Source organism: Chelonia mydas, chromosome 1 (assembly GCF_015237465.2).
Source record: "Chelonia mydas isolate rCheMyd1 chromosome 1, rCheMyd1.pri.v2, whole genome shotgun sequence".
NCBI classification, from domain to species: Eukaryota; Metazoa; Chordata; order Testudines; family Cheloniidae; genus Chelonia; species Chelonia mydas.
The window spans coordinates 231284490-231301751 of record NC_057849.1 but is presented as its reverse complement, the minus strand read 5'-3'; the positions used below and the strand labels follow the sequence as shown (position 1 = coordinate 231301751).

Here is a 17262-nt window from a genome sequence, read left to right as displayed (position 1 = left end):
TCACGCAAGAAGTATGGAAGAACCAGGAATTGAACGTAGATCACCTGAGCCTTAGTCCAGTGTATTAATCACAACACCACTCTTCTATTTTGATGCAATTTCCCCCTCCTGAACAAATAGCCCATATAACTTTTAGTAATGGAAAGTATTCTGGGATATGGTTTGCATGCCAAGTAGTTTGTAAAATATGTTTTTTAAAAGTTGCCTTGCATTTTATTGTATCTTCCTTCAATAGCTGCAGTCCTGAATATACAACCCAAAGCTATCATTAACCACCACCACACACCCACACCCACCCACCCACCCACCCAACAAACAAAAGAAAACAGAAACAAGATCATTTTTGTTTTCAGTTGGTCATCACATCATCAAAAACCATCACAAAATGTATAAGGACCAGTAAAGCTATTTAGGCTCCCATTGCAAATACTTTTTCCCAATCTGTCTGATATGTGAAGCATGCAAAAATATGCTTTGGTATCTTTGGAGCCCGGTTTGAAGGCGGGGGGGGGGGGGAAAGAAAGCAAGGAGCTTGTTGCCCTTCAAAAATTGTTAGCAACATTTGTTCCTGGAACCTCTTAATGGTGTAGACTCAGTCAAGAACTGTAACTGAGGAAGACGGTTGGCTTTTTTTGTCTTGATAGGGCAAACAAGCGAGAAGTTTTTCAGAACATTATTAATATTGCTATTGCTTGACAATATGTATGAGTGACGGGTAAAGCTTGTACTAGTGCTGAAGATGATTAAAACCATTACATCAATGGTTGAACATATTTTATTCTGCTTGCAGTAAAACTATATTCATGTCCAAGTTAGCTCTACCTGTTGTTGAAACCCATTGGTAGCAACAGATAACTTTCCACTTGTAGATCAAACTTGGAGGGAACCTCAAGCAAAAAGGAATGTTTTTGTCAGCTGGAGTCAGAATATTCTTTTATGGCCTGGTCCAAAGCCCACTGAGGTCATTAGAAAGGCTTTGAATCCAGTGGGCTTTGGATCAGGCTTTTGGAGTAGATAATAGGGCAACTTCTGATCTCAGTTAAAGAATGTATTGAAGTGACTCCATAGATTCACCAATGTAAGTGTGTAGGGCCAGTTAACATTTTTCATAGGAAGTTTTTTCATTTAAAAAGAAAAAGGGGGGAGGGCATTTTTCTAAAAATGAAATGTTCTGTGAAAAATTGTCAACATTATTGAAACTTCATGAAATATTCCACTATATATTTTAATAAAATTGTTTACCAAAAGGGTTATGGAAAAATTTTGGTTACATGAAAACCAACAGAAAATGTGGTTTTAATAAATGAAAACTACCAAAAATGATTTGGAAATTTTTTTTTTGGTGGAAACCAGTTTAACAAAAAATGGAAAATGGATCCATTTTCAAACCCTGCAAAATGGAAACAGTTTTTAAAAGTGCAATGATTTTTTTCTACCAGCTTTATAACTGAGATCAGAATCTGGTTCACTGACTTTATTAATAATGGAAATAATTATCCAACATTTTATACAAACATATAAGGAAATACTCTATAGTGTTATTAAGAGCTAAAGAATAAGAGAAGAATCTGAACAGAAGAAAATGTTTAAGACAGATAATAGAAATATATAATTTTGCAACATTATGTAATATAGATATGATATGTAACAAATTAAGGACCTGAATGAAGATATTAAAATCAAAGGAACTAATCAAGTACATAGTTAACTTTAAGCACATAAGTGTTTGCAGGATTGGTTTCTAAAGCAATAGCAGAGGAAGAAAGGATTTAAGAGGCATATGCAAGAGTGTCAAAAAAAGATTTAAAAAGAGAAGGGAGAGTCCTTGAGTCAAAAAAAGATCCTGCATGTGCCAGGCACTGCAGAGACGAAGGCTCCCACATTAATGGAGGCAAGTTTGTACATGTAGGACCTAGATCTGTCATCTGTTAATGTCAATGAGATTGCTCCTATTGACTTTAATGCAAGGCCGATTATGCCTGTATCTTAGGAAATTGTGCAGTTGTGTCACTATGCCACCTGTGAGTGTGATGAGGACCACCCTTGTGAAAAATACTGTCTTTAAAAGGAAAGAGGGTATGAAATGGAAGAGGAGGAAAGAAAATGAATTAGAAGCAGTAAAATGATTGCTTCTTTCCTTAGAGATCGGAGAGCTACTTGAACTGTGAGTTGAAAAAAAAATCATATAGTGCAGGGATTTAATAGCTGATTATTATTTCATTTCCAACAGCAACTAGCCATCATGGCATTAAGTGCTTTAAAAAGGCAGGAAATTAATTATCCTAGGGAAAAAATCTGAAGATTGCACATAGAAAGCTGTAAAAGAGCAAACAATTAAAGGTAATCAATACCATTGTTATTAGAAAACCTATGAGTGCAGCACTTCTCCTCAATTAGAGAAAAACTGTATTTTGTGTTTCTCTCCTGCAAGCTGATCTTTGCTCACTTCAGCCTGTAATCTTAGTTTATCCTTTATCGAGAGGCTTTGTTCTGGATGTTTTTGAAGCATTGCATTTCTTTTTAAAGGTTTCACCAGAAGAACAAACAGCAATGAACTCAAAGAACAAAGAGTTGTTATTTCTTTCTTCCTTTTCTTCTTTTTCAAGTTTCATCTCATGTCTCTCCTCTTTCAGGAAGTTGATGGCAATAAAGTGATGTCTTCATTTGCCCCGCACAACTCATCTACCTCACCCTTGAAGGCAGAAGAAGGTGGGCGTCAGAGTGGAGAGTCATTGTCCAGCACAGCCCTGGGAACCCCTGAAAGGCGTAAAGGCAGCTTAGCAGATGTTGTAGACACTTTAAAGCAGAGAAAAATGGAAGAGCTCATCAAAAACGAGCCAGAAGGTAAGGCCTGGGAAATGAGCCAAAATTTTGTTTGCTTTCCTCCAGGTTCTGTCAACTTTGGATATCCATCCATCCATCTCCTGCACTTGTTGCTGGCAAAATGGAAGTGTGTGTCCTCTCTACACTAGGGATAATTTTCACAAGTGTTCCACCATTTCACCAGCACTGTTTAAACTTTTTTCCCAGCTTTGCCCTACTCTGCTTTATATGAGCTAGCTGCTGCCACCACCGTAAGCACAATGTCTTCTAACCCAGCTCAGAATCCGGTCTAATTGACATGCTGGTTGCTACAGTGGTGACAAGCTAGGGCCTGTCTACATTAGGGCTACTGACATTGCTAACACCAGTGAGCTGAAAACAGTGTTATCAACGATGGTAAACTTTTGAAAAAAATCCACTTGTATAGACAGGGCCAATATTTGAAGGACAGAAGGTGGAATTTGGAAATCATGAAAGGTCCTGGATTAAGTGTGCCCTAAAATATAATCCTTTTATTTATCTATGGAACAGATACTGTGCAAACAGATGTAATACACATTTCCCCTGTGCTGCTGTGGAAATTTTTCACCCCAACATTCAGGGACCACCTCTAGGAGGTAGCAGTAGAGTCTCTGTGCCCTTTCCGCCCTTGGCTTCACTGCCAGAGATACGAGCTACCTGTCCATGGGGAGCTGTGCCTCCCCAAACAGCTCTGTGTGGTCCCACCCATGCTCCGCCCCAGGCCGCCTCCTGCTTGCTGCTGGCACTTTGTGGGGCCGTGGGCTGGCTCTTTCCCCTGCGGCCCTGGGCCGGACTCTGGGCAGCTGGAGCTGTGTTTGCACTGCGTGGTGTTTGGGGGAAGGGGGGGCCACACTGCCCACCCTCCCTGCAGTCCAGGGCTGGGGGGCGGGGATGTGCTGCCTGCCCAGCACTTCGGGGTCGGGGTCATGCCGCCCATCCACCTGGTGCTCTGCGGCTTGGAGGGGGGACGCCGCGCTGCGCATCCGGCGCTCCAGGGCTTTAGCTGGGGAGCCTCACTGCCCACCTGATGCTCCAGGGCCAGGGGTGCTCAGGCGGCCTTGGGGGGAAGCTGGTGGCCGTGGTGGGGGGGGAGGTGTCTGGGCTCTGGTGCGGGAAGGCAGAGGGGTCTCAGGCAGAAGGGTCGGGCTGGGCCGGGAGTAGCCTCCCCCAGCCCACAGTTCATTCTCCGCCCATGCACCTGTTCTGTAGCAGGCCAACTCATTTCATAGAGGCCACTGAACAGCCTTTAGATGGGAAATATTTTCAATCGCTATCAATCTGGGCTGAATTTAAACCAGTGATCTAAAGATGGAAGTCTCCATGTCCCATTGCACTCCCCTGAGCCATCCAGAAAATATTATTATAACTGTTTTGGTAGACCTTGTGGATTTCCAAGGCTGCAGGGATTTGGTGCCCTTATATGAACCCACTGCTATTGATTCCCTAGTTACCTTGCAGTATTACTCACCATCTGACTTTGTGTGGGCCTATCCCTTTTCAATAGTTTATAAAAGTGGAAAAAACCCAACCTCGGAGCTCCCCAAAAGCTATACTGTGCTTGGGTGTGCATTGATGATGCCTGTGGGAAATTTTTAGGACTACATTTGAAGGAAACTGGCTGACAAAAAAGCAAAGAGAAGTATATTCACACTCTCTCGTACACTAACTGTAAATTAGTCTTCTCTTTAGTGGGACCCCCAGTAAGAGTCTGCTAAAAAAACAAATGCTTTGTTTAATAACCGTTATTTTAAAAAGGTATGAAACATATTGAACCATTCTGGTTTGCTTTTACCACTGGCATTATGGCCAATGTCATGACCTTCTTTGTGCCTTGGAGTGGGAAAGACTTCTACCCTGTGGCTGTGTGTGAGGCAGTGAGGAAAAGAAGAGGCAAAGTTGTTTAGGGGATGGGAAAGAAGAGGGATTTCTGGGCAACATGTAAATAAAGTGTTGAATAGGACGTTGTGCATGCTCCAGAGACTCCATTAAGGAAAGGCCACAGTTAGAGATGAGAATGGTTATAGCACATATGCATTTCCTCATCTCCACTAAAATGAAAATATACAGTACAAACAAAAGGTATACAGCTTTGTAAAGAGATTGGGAGGGAGGGGGGAGCAACTGAATGTTGGGCTTTACAAATGTATGCAACAGAAAATCTTTTCTTCCCTCTAGCCATTGTTCTATTGTCTTTCAAAGGCCATTAAAATGAACAACAGGTTGTGATGAAAATTTCATTAAGCCCTAGTTAAATCATTATGAGGGTGCCATATTCATGTCTCTGATTCCTCCCCATCCAGAAATAAAAAGAGAAAAGAAGGTGGTTGTTTTGTTTTGTTCTACTCTTCTTTTCCCTAAAAGCAAACTAACAAAAGTTCAGAAGTTAGAAGAGAATGGGAAATGGGGTGTCAAACAAAAGGAGGCCACTGAGGTGAGCTGACTAGGAAAAAAATTTAGACTTGCATAAGAGCATTAAAAGGTGGTGAGGAGGGAATATGTCATCTCAGCAAGCCCTCCCACCACCACCCCTTGTTCCAGTCAGCATGAATTTTTTTAAGTGGCTAATTAAATTTTTATCTTTCTGGGGTGTGGAAGGCAAACCACTCTCAATTGTTTTTTTAAAAACCCTCCACAAAACAATGTTGTCTTTCTCAAAAGTTAGCTTCCCACTGCAACCACTGCCTCTTTGTGTGTTAACTCTTTCAGAAAGTCTTTTTGTTACTGTTATGTTTTATTGATATATGCAGTGTTGTTGTAGCTGTGTTGGTCCCAGGATATTAGAGACACGAGGTGATAAGATAATATGTTTTATTGGACCAACTTCTGGTGGTGATAGAGATGAGCTCTTGACCTGAAGAAGAGCTCCATATAGCTCAAAAGTTTCTCGCTCCCCAACAGAAGTTGGTTCAATAAAATATATTACCTCACCCACCTTGTGTCTCTAATGTTTTGTTGACACAGTTCAAGTGTGGAGATCTCAGCCATTGCTTGTTGCTAGTCAAGTAATAAAAAAATCCATGTTTTCTCTCTGGATAAGATGTGCTACAATTGGCAATCTCTAATAATACATGCAGGTAGCTCAACAGCAGGTGATGCTGTATGTCTCAGTACAAAATTTTAATCTGGAAAGTACAGGACCTTGCACAATAAGGCTGTGATCTTAGCTGGGCACAGTTGTAATATAAATAATAATAATACCTAGTTTCTTTCTCTGGGAAGAGAAACAATTTCAGTAGTGATAGTTTAAATCAAAGAGTTTCCTTTAATCTTCTTGACTCCAGGCATGAACTAGATTTCTGTTTCTTTATATATCCATTCTACCATTTGAAAATGTATTTTGAAACTAAAGAAAAAGTACACTTGAAACATTCAAAGCACAGCATATGAGCAGATTCAGCTTCGCTAACTTACACCAGGATAACTGAAACCTCCAAAAGAATTCTGATGAAGCCTTTTGGCCAGGTGTAGTGCATCTGGTGATTAGCATAAAAATGACACTTAATGGTACATAACACTGAAGTTTGAGATAGGGTTTCCACTTTAAGCTGTTTGCCACAAATCTGCAGGTCATGTCTTTGTAACATTTACAGTGGCACATCACAAAGCCATTTCATGATGTCCTGAAATTAACATTGCAGTGTTGGGAGATAATGGTATATGATACTTAGGGCCCTATCAAATTCACGGTCCACTTTGGTCAATTTCACAGTCATAGGATTTAAAAAATTTTCATTATTTCAGATATTTAAATCTGAACTTTCACAGTGTTATAATTGTAGGGGTCCTCACCCAAAAAGGCAGGGTGTGTGTGTGGGAGGGGATTCGCAAGGTTATTGTAGGGGTTGGGGTTGCGGCACTGCTACCCTTACGTCTGCACTGCTGCTGGTGGCCTTCAGAGCTGGGCAACTGGAGAACGGTGGCTGCTGGCTGGGAGCCCACCTCTGAAGGCAGAGACGCTGCCAGCAGCAGCGCAGCAGTAAGGATGGCCTGGTATGGTATTGCCACCCTTACTTCTGGGCCCTCAGCAGCCACCACTCTTTAGCTACCCAGCTCTGAAGGTAGTAGCGCAGAAGTAAGGGTGGCATGGCATGGTGTTACCACCCTTAATTCTGGTGGGGTGCTGTCTTCAGAGCTGGGCACCTGGCCAACAGCTGCCATTCTCCAGCCACTCGGCTCTGAAGGCAGTGCAGAAGTAAGGGTGGCAATACCACAACCCCCCTAAAATAACCTTGTGACCCCCCTGCAACTCCCTTTTGGGTCAGGACTCCCAATTTGAGAAATGCTGGTCTCCCCCTTGAAATCTTGTGTGCTTTTACCCTATACTATACAAAGACCAGATTTCTCGAGGGGACACCAGATTTCACGGTCCATGAAACATTTTTCAGGGCTTTGTTAGGGCCCTAGTGATACTGTATTCATTGTGACACTATGATATGATGTGATGCAACATCATTGCATTGTGAAAGCCCCAAAATATATGTTGAGTTCCTGGAACATCTAGCATATTCAGATTACAGGATGTGGATTGCTCCTTCAAAATTGGGACAATATACAAATATTGGATGGGTGGGATATTTAGGGCCTGATCCGAAACCCATTTAAGACGTGGAAAAGAAAAGTATTTGCTGGTGCAAGTGCTAATCACCCTCAAAAATATATGGATTTTAATGATTTTACCAAACATATTACAGTGTGTGTGTGTGTGTTGTGGTTAGGAGCAGGTAGCATCATTCCTTTTAAGAAAGTATTTTGTGGCTAGAGATCAATGTGTATATTTTAGGGTGCAATATTGTTTTGTTGTATATATGTACTTGTAAAAGCTCCACTGAGGGAAGCCAGTCTATCTAGTGTTTCCTCAGAAATTTACAAAGGATGCTTGGCTTGCTTTTTCTTTCTTCCACAGGTATAGTGATTGCTTTTTTGTGATTTCTACTTAGTCCTAAACCTCACGCCCATTATTTTTAATCTTCTGAACCTGCCATTTTGCTTTTGACTTTCCCAAGTATCCAGTGGAGAATGAGGCATTTTGGCACATAGGCATGGAACGTTTTAGCAAATATAAAATCTGTGGAATTTTACTCATCATTGATACATTGTGCACTTTTTTTCCTTCTCAAATTCTGCTGAAAATCCTCATAGACTGCTTTAGCATTCAGATCCCCAAAGGCATAAACCTATTACTGAAGTCACGCGATGTTATTTTACATGAAACATTCCATCCTTTTCTAACTTAGACTTCAGAAGAGGAGTCAGTCCCTTTTTATTTCTGGTGTACAATAATGAAGATAATGGAGTAGGTTTGGAGAAGCCTTATATACTGAGACAGACCTCAAGCCCTTGCCCTGAGGGTCATCTATCGACCCTGGGATTCCTTTTGCAGCTAAAATCATTAGGGGAATGAGATACAGGCATGGTTTTTTTCTATTTTCTTAAGGCATCAGAGAATGGCAGAGACTCTCTGTCTGTTCTCTTCAGTCATAGAAATGAAATAGAAATCTCTTTGAAGTCACTGAGCTTGACACAAGTTCATGAAAAGCAAAGACCGAAGCAACCACTTAGGTTTTTCTTGCACTATTAATGGGATTGGATTGCAGTATTTTAATTTATGGCCCTGCATTTGTGGAAAATTAAATGCTTTAAATCTGTCGTAGCCTTTTCTCTAAATTCATGGTTGGGCTTTTGCAAAAATCAAAGAACAAACAAACAAACCCACCAAAGACATTTTTAGCAATAGGCTAAAGCTCTTTCTTGATGTTTACAGCTCAGAAACTTGTTAAGAATTATTCTTCTCTTTGAGTTAATCAGTTTTGGTTTGTGGCAGTTTCTGCATTTCCCTCTCTGAGGACTGCCCCTGAGCTACGTGTAAAAAGGTATTTCCATTACTGTGGTGTTCCAGTGGATGCCTGGACATAAAGCACCATAGGGCCACCTAAGCAATCAGATGGTGTGTGTTTGTGCACGTGCGCTCACTCATCTGCATGGCCCCTGCTCTGACCATACTGAAGTCCCTCTTTTGTTTTCTTCTGCTGTGAGGCTTACAGTGAATTGGGTTGATTTTATATAGAAATAGATTTCCTGTTGTTGTTTCCCTTAGCTCCTTATGTCCATCTACCTGTCTGTTGGTCCATAGCTCCTCAGAGGAGAGATCATTCTTTTGAGTGTTTAGAAAACATCTAGCATGTTGTGGATGCTATTGTAAATAAATAAAACAAATAAATATATAGTATGTATATGGTTAAAGGGTTACTAGGACACATGTTTGTAGGGCTTTAATAGGCATTGTGAACATAATATTCTTATCTATTAATGTGTGTTACAATGCTATAAGTAATTTTTTTGTGGGAAAGAAAGGGACAAAAAAGGTCTCTTGGGCATAATTTTTGTCTTCTGAACATCCCCTAAAGACTATTTGTGTTTGATGTTTAAATTTACATTATAAATCACAATACCTGCTCTTGTCGTAATTGAAATGGCAGTTGTTTAAGCAGTTCTCTCGTCTGTAAAAGTGAACCATGTTGGATTCAGGCTCTCTAGCTGAAATATGAACTCGGAATATCCCCTAATATTATCAAACTTTTAATCACATCTCTTGTAAAGAAATCAAGAGGTCTCCCTCTTCTTAAGCCATAAATTCCAAAGCAGGCCAGTAATGGGCACAAGAAGGGAGGCCTTTGAAATGCAGAGTTCTGTTTTTAAATCACATCTGATAAAGTAGGAAAAAAATAGAGAACAGATCCTGGGGAAAAGCCTAAGGATACTCTAATTGGCTGAGGTTTGAGTCTCTTTTGTTTGGTTCCTCACTGTCCTTTTGACAAAGTACATGTTGAAGAGGCTTTGTAATGCTGTTCTACTGAAGGACAAACAAGGGTACCTTTCAACTGAGTACTTTTAAGTTTTGTTCCTCACGCTCCTGCTGCTGTAGAAGGATGCTCTAAGCGCATTGTGGTTTACATGTTCATCTATGCAGTCTGTCACCAGAAAAAGTGTCTCTTCTTGTAGAGCAAGCCAGCGTCTAACCTCCATGCACCTTTTACAAAGACACCACCATATGGAAATGTGCACTCACATAACTGATGAGGGGGGAAAAAGTTTGTGAAACAAGCCTGTGTGAAAAGAAGCCCTTAAATGCTGTGGTGTCTGATTAATCTTCATTAAAAAGTGCTTTAACTTTAGAACACAGGTAGCCTAGTTTGAATCCCTGCCAGCTCCTTTCACTCAAAGTGAAGTTTGCTCATTTGTCATCTTCAGTTTAAGTGTATTCCTTCCTAATAGCGTAGCTCGATAGTTATGGTTGGTTTCAATGGGTGTTTTCAAAAGTTGCTTAGATTCTCTTCCAAGTCTCTCTTGCTTAGATCCTCAAAGGTTCAGAATTTTGGGATTTCTTTTTTCTTACTTGATAAATGCATCTGAGATGCTGATGTAGGATCTTAAATATCCAAGAAACCACTATGGTCGAGTGATATCCTAGTTTGTGCTTTTGTAGGGAGGAGATAGGAAAGGGGAAGGGGAGAGGGACTATTTTAGGATGAAAGTCTACTCTTATGGGTCACATAATTAAGATTGCTTTCCAAAATATACTCATCCCACAAAAAGGAACCAGCAGTAGCAACAGAGCCCTTCGTTTATCTGTTCCCATCTTGAACAATGTAGCATAACCAAGTTTAACCAAAACCAAGTTAATGGTTCTGTCTCCTAGCTCCAGCAGCTCCCTGGATTATCCACCCTGCTCTCCATTTTTTTCATAGATTCCAAGGCCAGAAGGGACCATTGTGATCATCTAATCTGACTTCCTGTATAACACAGGCCATAGAACTTGCCCTAAATAATTCCCAGAGCACATCTTTTAGAAAAACGTCAAGTCTTGATTTAAAAATTGTCAGTGATGAAGACTCCACCATGACCCTTGGTAAATTGTTCCAATGGTTAATTACTCTCACCATTAAAAATTTACACCCTATTTCCAATCTGAATTAGTCTAGCTTCAACTTCCAGCCATTGGATTGTATTATATTATACCTTTCTCTGCTAAATAGAAGAGCCCACTACTAAATATTTATTTGAATGCTTCCGATGCCCCAAAATGTTTCAGCTAAATGGGTTGCAGTCTGTTTTCCTTGTATGTTTTTGGCAAAGCCATCAGCTTCCTGAGCTTCAATTGCAATACATGGATCACTGTCGGAAAAGCCTCTGACCCAGCCTGTTAATATACAAAAATACATGAGGGAGTATGCCAGCTCTTTTTGTGTGTTTATATGCCACAGCTTTTGGGGGATATCATTTATTCAAGAGTGGAGAGCTAGCCACCTGTTTCTCAGGCCTCTTGTCCCTCATTTTAAAGGTTCAAGCCCTTGCTGAATAGTAACATTCTAATCTGGGCAACATGGAAAACATGTATCTGAAACCTATTTGTCAAGCTAGCAGGATTTGTGGGTTTTCTTCCCTTCTTCCTTACCCCGGAGGCGCTTGTCATGACCATGCATATTAAAATTAATCCGACCTCCCAGGCCTGTGTGGTTTAATGTGAAGAAGTGGATATCAAGCATTTGCCCTAATTAAATAGGCCTGCTTGGTTTTGTTCTAGTGGGTGCTTGGTCTTTTTTTTAATAAGAGCTGCTTACGGAGGAGGCACGGCCAGTACTAGAGTTAGTGGAGAGCTCACTTCAAAGTTTTCTTTACCACCTGCGCCCAGAATACCAAGACCTGAAGAGCTCCCAGTGTTCTTTCTTAACTGCACTATTTGTGGAAAATAAGTGAGGGGAAATATGGGCCAAATGAGTGAGAGAGCGATCAGGGAAGGAGAGGCTAGAAGCTGGGTTAAGCATGTAGATTGGCTTTTTGAAGTTGATTAAGATGGCCTATCATACTGTTTGATTAGCTTTAGATAGCAATCTGTGCTATGAGCTATTCACAAGGCTGTCTTCTAGAAGCATGTGAAGGCCTCTAGTATGGCAAAGGCTGAGATTCATAGCAACTCCCACTTGTTTTCTTTGTTAATGAAGTGGCCTGGTAAAAACACTCTAAATTTGAAGCTGTTGGTTATATTTATTATTAGTTAGTTTTTAACTTTGATCTCACTTCAGTGTTGTTTGTATGTTGTCATTTTGGACAGGGTGCTTTACATGATATATCCATCTCCTATGTTATAAACAAACTATGGTTGGAGCTTTTTCTCTTTTCTGTGATGTCTTCTTATTGTTTTACCTTATTTCTGTCGCTCCAGGGAAGATCATGCCATATGTGTGTGTTTCTGTGTGTCATATAATGTGCATACAGGCAACTTGAGGAGCTCAAATGAGACTCAAAGTAAAGTAAATCTCTAAAAAGTACCTGTAAAAGGTTTTTTAATTTGTTTCTACATTTGATGACCTGATGTGAGGAGAAGCACAAGTCACCATTTGCGCTAAAGAATGCTTACAGACACCTGGGAGCTCCTCTAAAATCAGTGGGAAACAGACACATGGTTCTGAAGGCAGGATTTGTTCCATAGTATTTTAGCCAGAGTGAAAACCTTTCAAAGTTCATTCTCACCTAAAAGTGGGAATTTCTACATTTCAAACCCTCAACAGAAAAATTAAGAGGCACTGACCGCTTTTATTTTAAAATGGAGTCCTCCAAAGTTTATCATTGTTTGTGTGTCAGACAGGCCTACAATCTCTTCACAGCAGTGGCCAATGAGCTAATACTCTAAGGGAACTGGAATTGACATTCATTACTCCCCCAGAATTTGTTTTTGCTTTCTTATACAAATTGTTGCAATCCACTACACAGGCAGAAAGCAACACTTTTCTTATCTATGTTTCCCCGATAGCGAAGCTTGTTGAAATAAAACCCAGCAGGTAACAAGATACACGATTGATTTCAGAAGGTACCGGACATCTGTGCACTAACTCATATTGCCATCTTTTTCTTTTTTTTTTAATTATTATTATTGTTATTACCATTTTATTTTTATTGAGAACTTTGGCAAAACCCAAATGTAAAGAACCATATTGACACTGCCAAGCATCTGTCTGGTGCTTGACAGCATCATAGAAACCCTTCTACTGTTTCATCTAGGTTGCTATTGGTTATTTAACAACACAATGCAAACTGTGCAGTGTGGGTGTATATGAAATGGAAAGAAAGGTTGGGGAAGGAGCCTTGCACAAGTAAATACATCTTTCATCATACCTTTTGTTTGGTCTGTTTACCGTCTGCTATTCAATATTCAGTTGAAGTTGTTTGACAGTTCTGCAAAAGGGTGAGGAACCTTTTCTTGAACCTTTATCCTTCTGCCTTTGTCTTGGTACAAAAAGTTTTCTGTTCGCTGTTTTTCTTTTGTTGTCACCTGACTGTTGTTGAGGTTTTTTGTTGTTTTTGCTGATGTGACAGATGCACATATTTATGAAACACAACTTATAAACACATAACTCATTCAGATAAAATGGGCATCTATGTAAGATGCATATGTAAGGTTAACTGTGACATGCATCTGAGGCAGCACAGTTCTTTGATACTTGATTATTTTTTTTTTTGGTTGTTTATTTAATCAAGGAAGGAAAGTGGAGAATGACAGAACAGAAAATCACTCTTTACTTCCTGCTAAATAATGTGCTGTTAGCACTTGTGCAACTCTGCAAGGCTTTCTGAAATGTTTAGCCTTGATTTAATTCGTATTTAAGATCTCTCTTCCCGGCACATTAATATAATGTCAATGAAGAATGCATTGCATGGTGTAATTACTGAAGAGAGCAGTAGTTGGGAAAACAGACGGTAATTGAACACATGGCTGTTTATTACAACAGGACAGTGCTCCTACGCTGGTATTTAGGGCATTAATAGGGAAGAATTGATTTGTTGTTTTAAGATGAATTCAATCACTGTTGCTTAGGCCTTTGTTTGTTCAGGCCGAGTTATGCTCTGTTTGTATAATGTGCCCAAGAGGTTTACACACCACAGCCTAGCATTAGTCATGCAGAGGGCTTGGGAGCACAAAGCCATTTAAATGAACAAAGGACATTTTTCTTTTTGGTTCTGTTTATCTTCCTTTCTAGTTTTGTTACCCTCTAATCTCTTGCCTCTCTCTCTTGCCCTCTCCACCCCCCTTTCCTTCCCTAGCATTTTTGATCAGTGCAAAGATCTCTTTTCTTTTCTAACTGAGGAATGGAACTTTGACTGACAGGTGGCAATGTTGGGAGCAGCACAATGTAAATAGGAGTGGCTACTCCTAAGTCTGTACAAGAAAGAAGGGAGGGAGGGAAAAAACTTTTCAACTTTGGGGAAAATGATTAATTTCAAAGCAAACAGAGCTGGTATTAGATGTGCCAATGCATGTCTCAACGGTGATGTTTTTTAAAGGGGGAACCCACACCTTTTGTCATTCTTACTGGATTCCACTCTAGTTAGGCCTCTTGTCGGCCAAATCCTGTGCATTAATTAGCCTCCTGCCCTTTTCTCCCTGTTACTGCTGTGAGTTAGAGAAAGAGAGGACCATATGACTGAAGTTGAATTCCTAGCCTCCCTGTTGTGAACAGTATGGCTTACATTTAGGTTCATTTTGCTTGAGAGAAATCTCATCTTGATTTATTTCAAAGTGGGGGAGAGGTAAACACACAGTTAAAAACAATATCATGGGCGAAATTCTGCCCTTGGTTGCATGATCACAACTCCCATTGACTTCTGTGAAAGCCTTGTGCAGACAGCATTTGACCCAGTGCAGGATCTGGGGAAGACGTGTGTTGTTGTGGGAGGTTTTGTGCCTCTATGGTCAGCGAGTATATTTGTTCCTAAAGTTATCACTATGGAGAGAATTACAAGGTAGTATTTTTCCATAGGTGCTGGAACTAGGGATGCGGGGGGTGCTGCAGCACCCCCTGGCTTGAAGTGGTTTCCATTATATACAGGGTTTACAGTTTCGTTCAATGGCTCTCAGCATCCCTGCTATACAAATTGTTCCAGCACCCTTGTATGTGTAGGTTTCAGAGTAGAGCCGTGTTAGTCTGTATTCGCAAAAAGAAAAGTACTTGTGGCACCTTAGAGACTAACAAATTTATTTGAGCATAAGCTTTCGTGAGCTACAGCTCACTTCATGTGTAGTTAGTTGCTAGGAAGTAGGACACTTTCTGGATGGTGTGACATCTCCTGTACAACTATTGTAATGCAGGATATTTGGGTAGGATCTGAGACCCCATAGATTGACCCTTTTAAGTTACCTCTTCTACCAGCTGTAAGCATTAAGAGAGAGAACTAAAGATCTGTGACAGAGAGAGAGAGTTCTCATGCAGAAACAGCAATTTAATGTATGATTATTGTGAAACTCAGAGCAGGATGTGAAGTTTACTAGTCACCTCATTCTTTTTAGCCAGAACTAATTGAATTGCTAAAGTTCTGAATAATTTGAAGCACACTAGACAACAACTGAACTTGTTCTGGGTTTGTACCACACCTAGCTAATTGGGGTCCTGGACTAGGTCTGTTAGGCACTAAGAGAATACAAATAGCAGTAGTGTTACTACTACTAAATAATAAAAAGCGCCAAAGTCTGAGAATGCTCTCTCTCTGCTTGCTGTCACAGGCAATTGGTTGTGTGTGAGACTTACCACTTGACCATAACCGATAAATCTTCTTTAAATAGTCAGAAGAAGATGCAGTTCCTGAGGCCCAGCCTGTTTGACTCTCGTGATATTTCTTTCCCATTCCTCAAAGAGGCAATCAGTATATCCCTCTGCACATGAGAAAGAATCACCATAGCTTAAGCATCTAAACACATTGTGTAATTTCCAAATTACTACTGGTGCCCAAGTACTTATCACAACTTGGAAGAAGTTAGCCAAGACTGACCTGTTTTTCTAGTCTGTTTCGAATTCTAGATTAATCATGCATTTTAGAGTGATGATCAGTTTTCAAGGACAATATTTTGAGGATGAATGAAAGATTCTTTGGGGGGGAATTTTTTGTATATAAATTTGTATATATTTATCTTTGGCCTTTCTTTCTGAAGCTCCCCTACCCCTGCACACATAACATGCCTCCCACCCCAACAACTAATACTTGCGTCTCCCACAGTACAGAGTCAGGAACCACAAAAATAAAAAAGTAAAAATATTTTTAAAGTACGTTTCTGCTGTAGTAATAACCGTCATTCACCCAGAGCTTATGATGTCACTCGTGCTCTTTTTCTCCCTCTCTTCCTTATTTAACACTCCCCAAAGTATAAAGAGGGGCCATATACTTTTGCTTTTGTCTATGATCTAAGCTTGAATAAAGCTAGGTTTTCTATCTAATCTATCTAGAAAGTAGAGGACATCGGGTTCTGGCTAATAGTTTTCAGCTGCTACAATTCTGGATTCCACACGGAGATCATATTCGCTTTACTCAGCAAAGCAATTTAACTAAATATGGAGACATTTCACTCAAGATTAGTTGATTTTAGTTGTCTTTTCTTATGCATCTCTCCTTGCTATGTCATCAAGTGATTCATAACGTCTGTGAAGCTTTTGGGATACAGGATGGGCATCCAGGTACATTGCATGCTCTCCTTACAAGTTGAACCAAGCCAATCCTGTCTGAGGTTCACAGGAGTTAAAATCCTATTGTTGGACATAATTTGGTAACAAACTGAAGTATTGTTAGATAAATCATACGCAGGGAGCTAGGACTGGAACCTCTTATTTCTGCTCCAAAAAATACTCTCGAGAGACTAAGGGCTTGTCTTCACGTACAGTGAAGATGCTGCTATGCCGACAGGAGAGCTTCTCTTATCAGTGTAGTTAATCCACCTCCCAGAGAGGCAGTAGCTATGTCGATGGGAGAAGCTCTCCCGTCAACATAGCCCAGTCTACACGGGGGGTTAGGTCGGTATAACTGCATTCCTCCAGGGTGTAGATTTCTCAAACCCTTGAGCTACATAGTTATACGCATATAGGTTTGTTATATCAACCTGCCTAATTCTATTAGCTGGTAATAATAGTAGGATCTTATTCTGTTTGGCAACCAGCTACTAGCCATTTCTTTTCTCCCCACTTTTCCATGATTTTCCTTAATTCTACAATATTGAAATATGGTGGCACACGTAAGACCACTGCAAAAAGATAGCAAAATTGTAGATGGTGTCTCATGTTACTGAAGTCTGCACAGCAATTAGCCCGTTAGTCCACAGGACAACTCCCTGTTTATTGTTAAGGTAATTTGTGTTCTGGAAATGATGGCCTTGGATGGTGAAGTTTTATCAGTAGGAAAGGTGGTATGGACTGTGGCACTGCAAGCTGCCACCATGCTGTCCTGGCCATGTCCCTCAAGCAGGGCATGAACTGGACTGCCAGGCCGTGAGAGGGTAGACCTAATTCATCCTTTCCTTCTCAGATGATATTTCTGACAGTGCTGCCAGTTCTAATGGTGGCTTTTGTGATGCAGACATTTCTCCACTTGGAACTAAACTGA

General features: G+C 40.5%; 1 protein-coding gene across 17 annotated transcripts in view; it reads left to right on the top strand.

The window, feature by feature from the left end:
- The window catches only part of SOX5 (SRY-box transcription factor 5), a 402743-nt gene that overhangs the window by 130222 nt on the left and 255259 nt on the right, over positions 1 to 17262 (top strand). For all 17 annotated transcript variants that reach the window (XM_043538849.1, XM_037915855.2, XM_037915826.2 and 14 more), the window contains exon 3: positions 2634 to 2844. In XM_043538849.1, coding sequence (XP_043394784.1) covers positions 2634 to 2844 — 211 coding nt within the window. The remainder of the gene's footprint in view (positions 1 to 2633; positions 2845 to 17262) is intronic.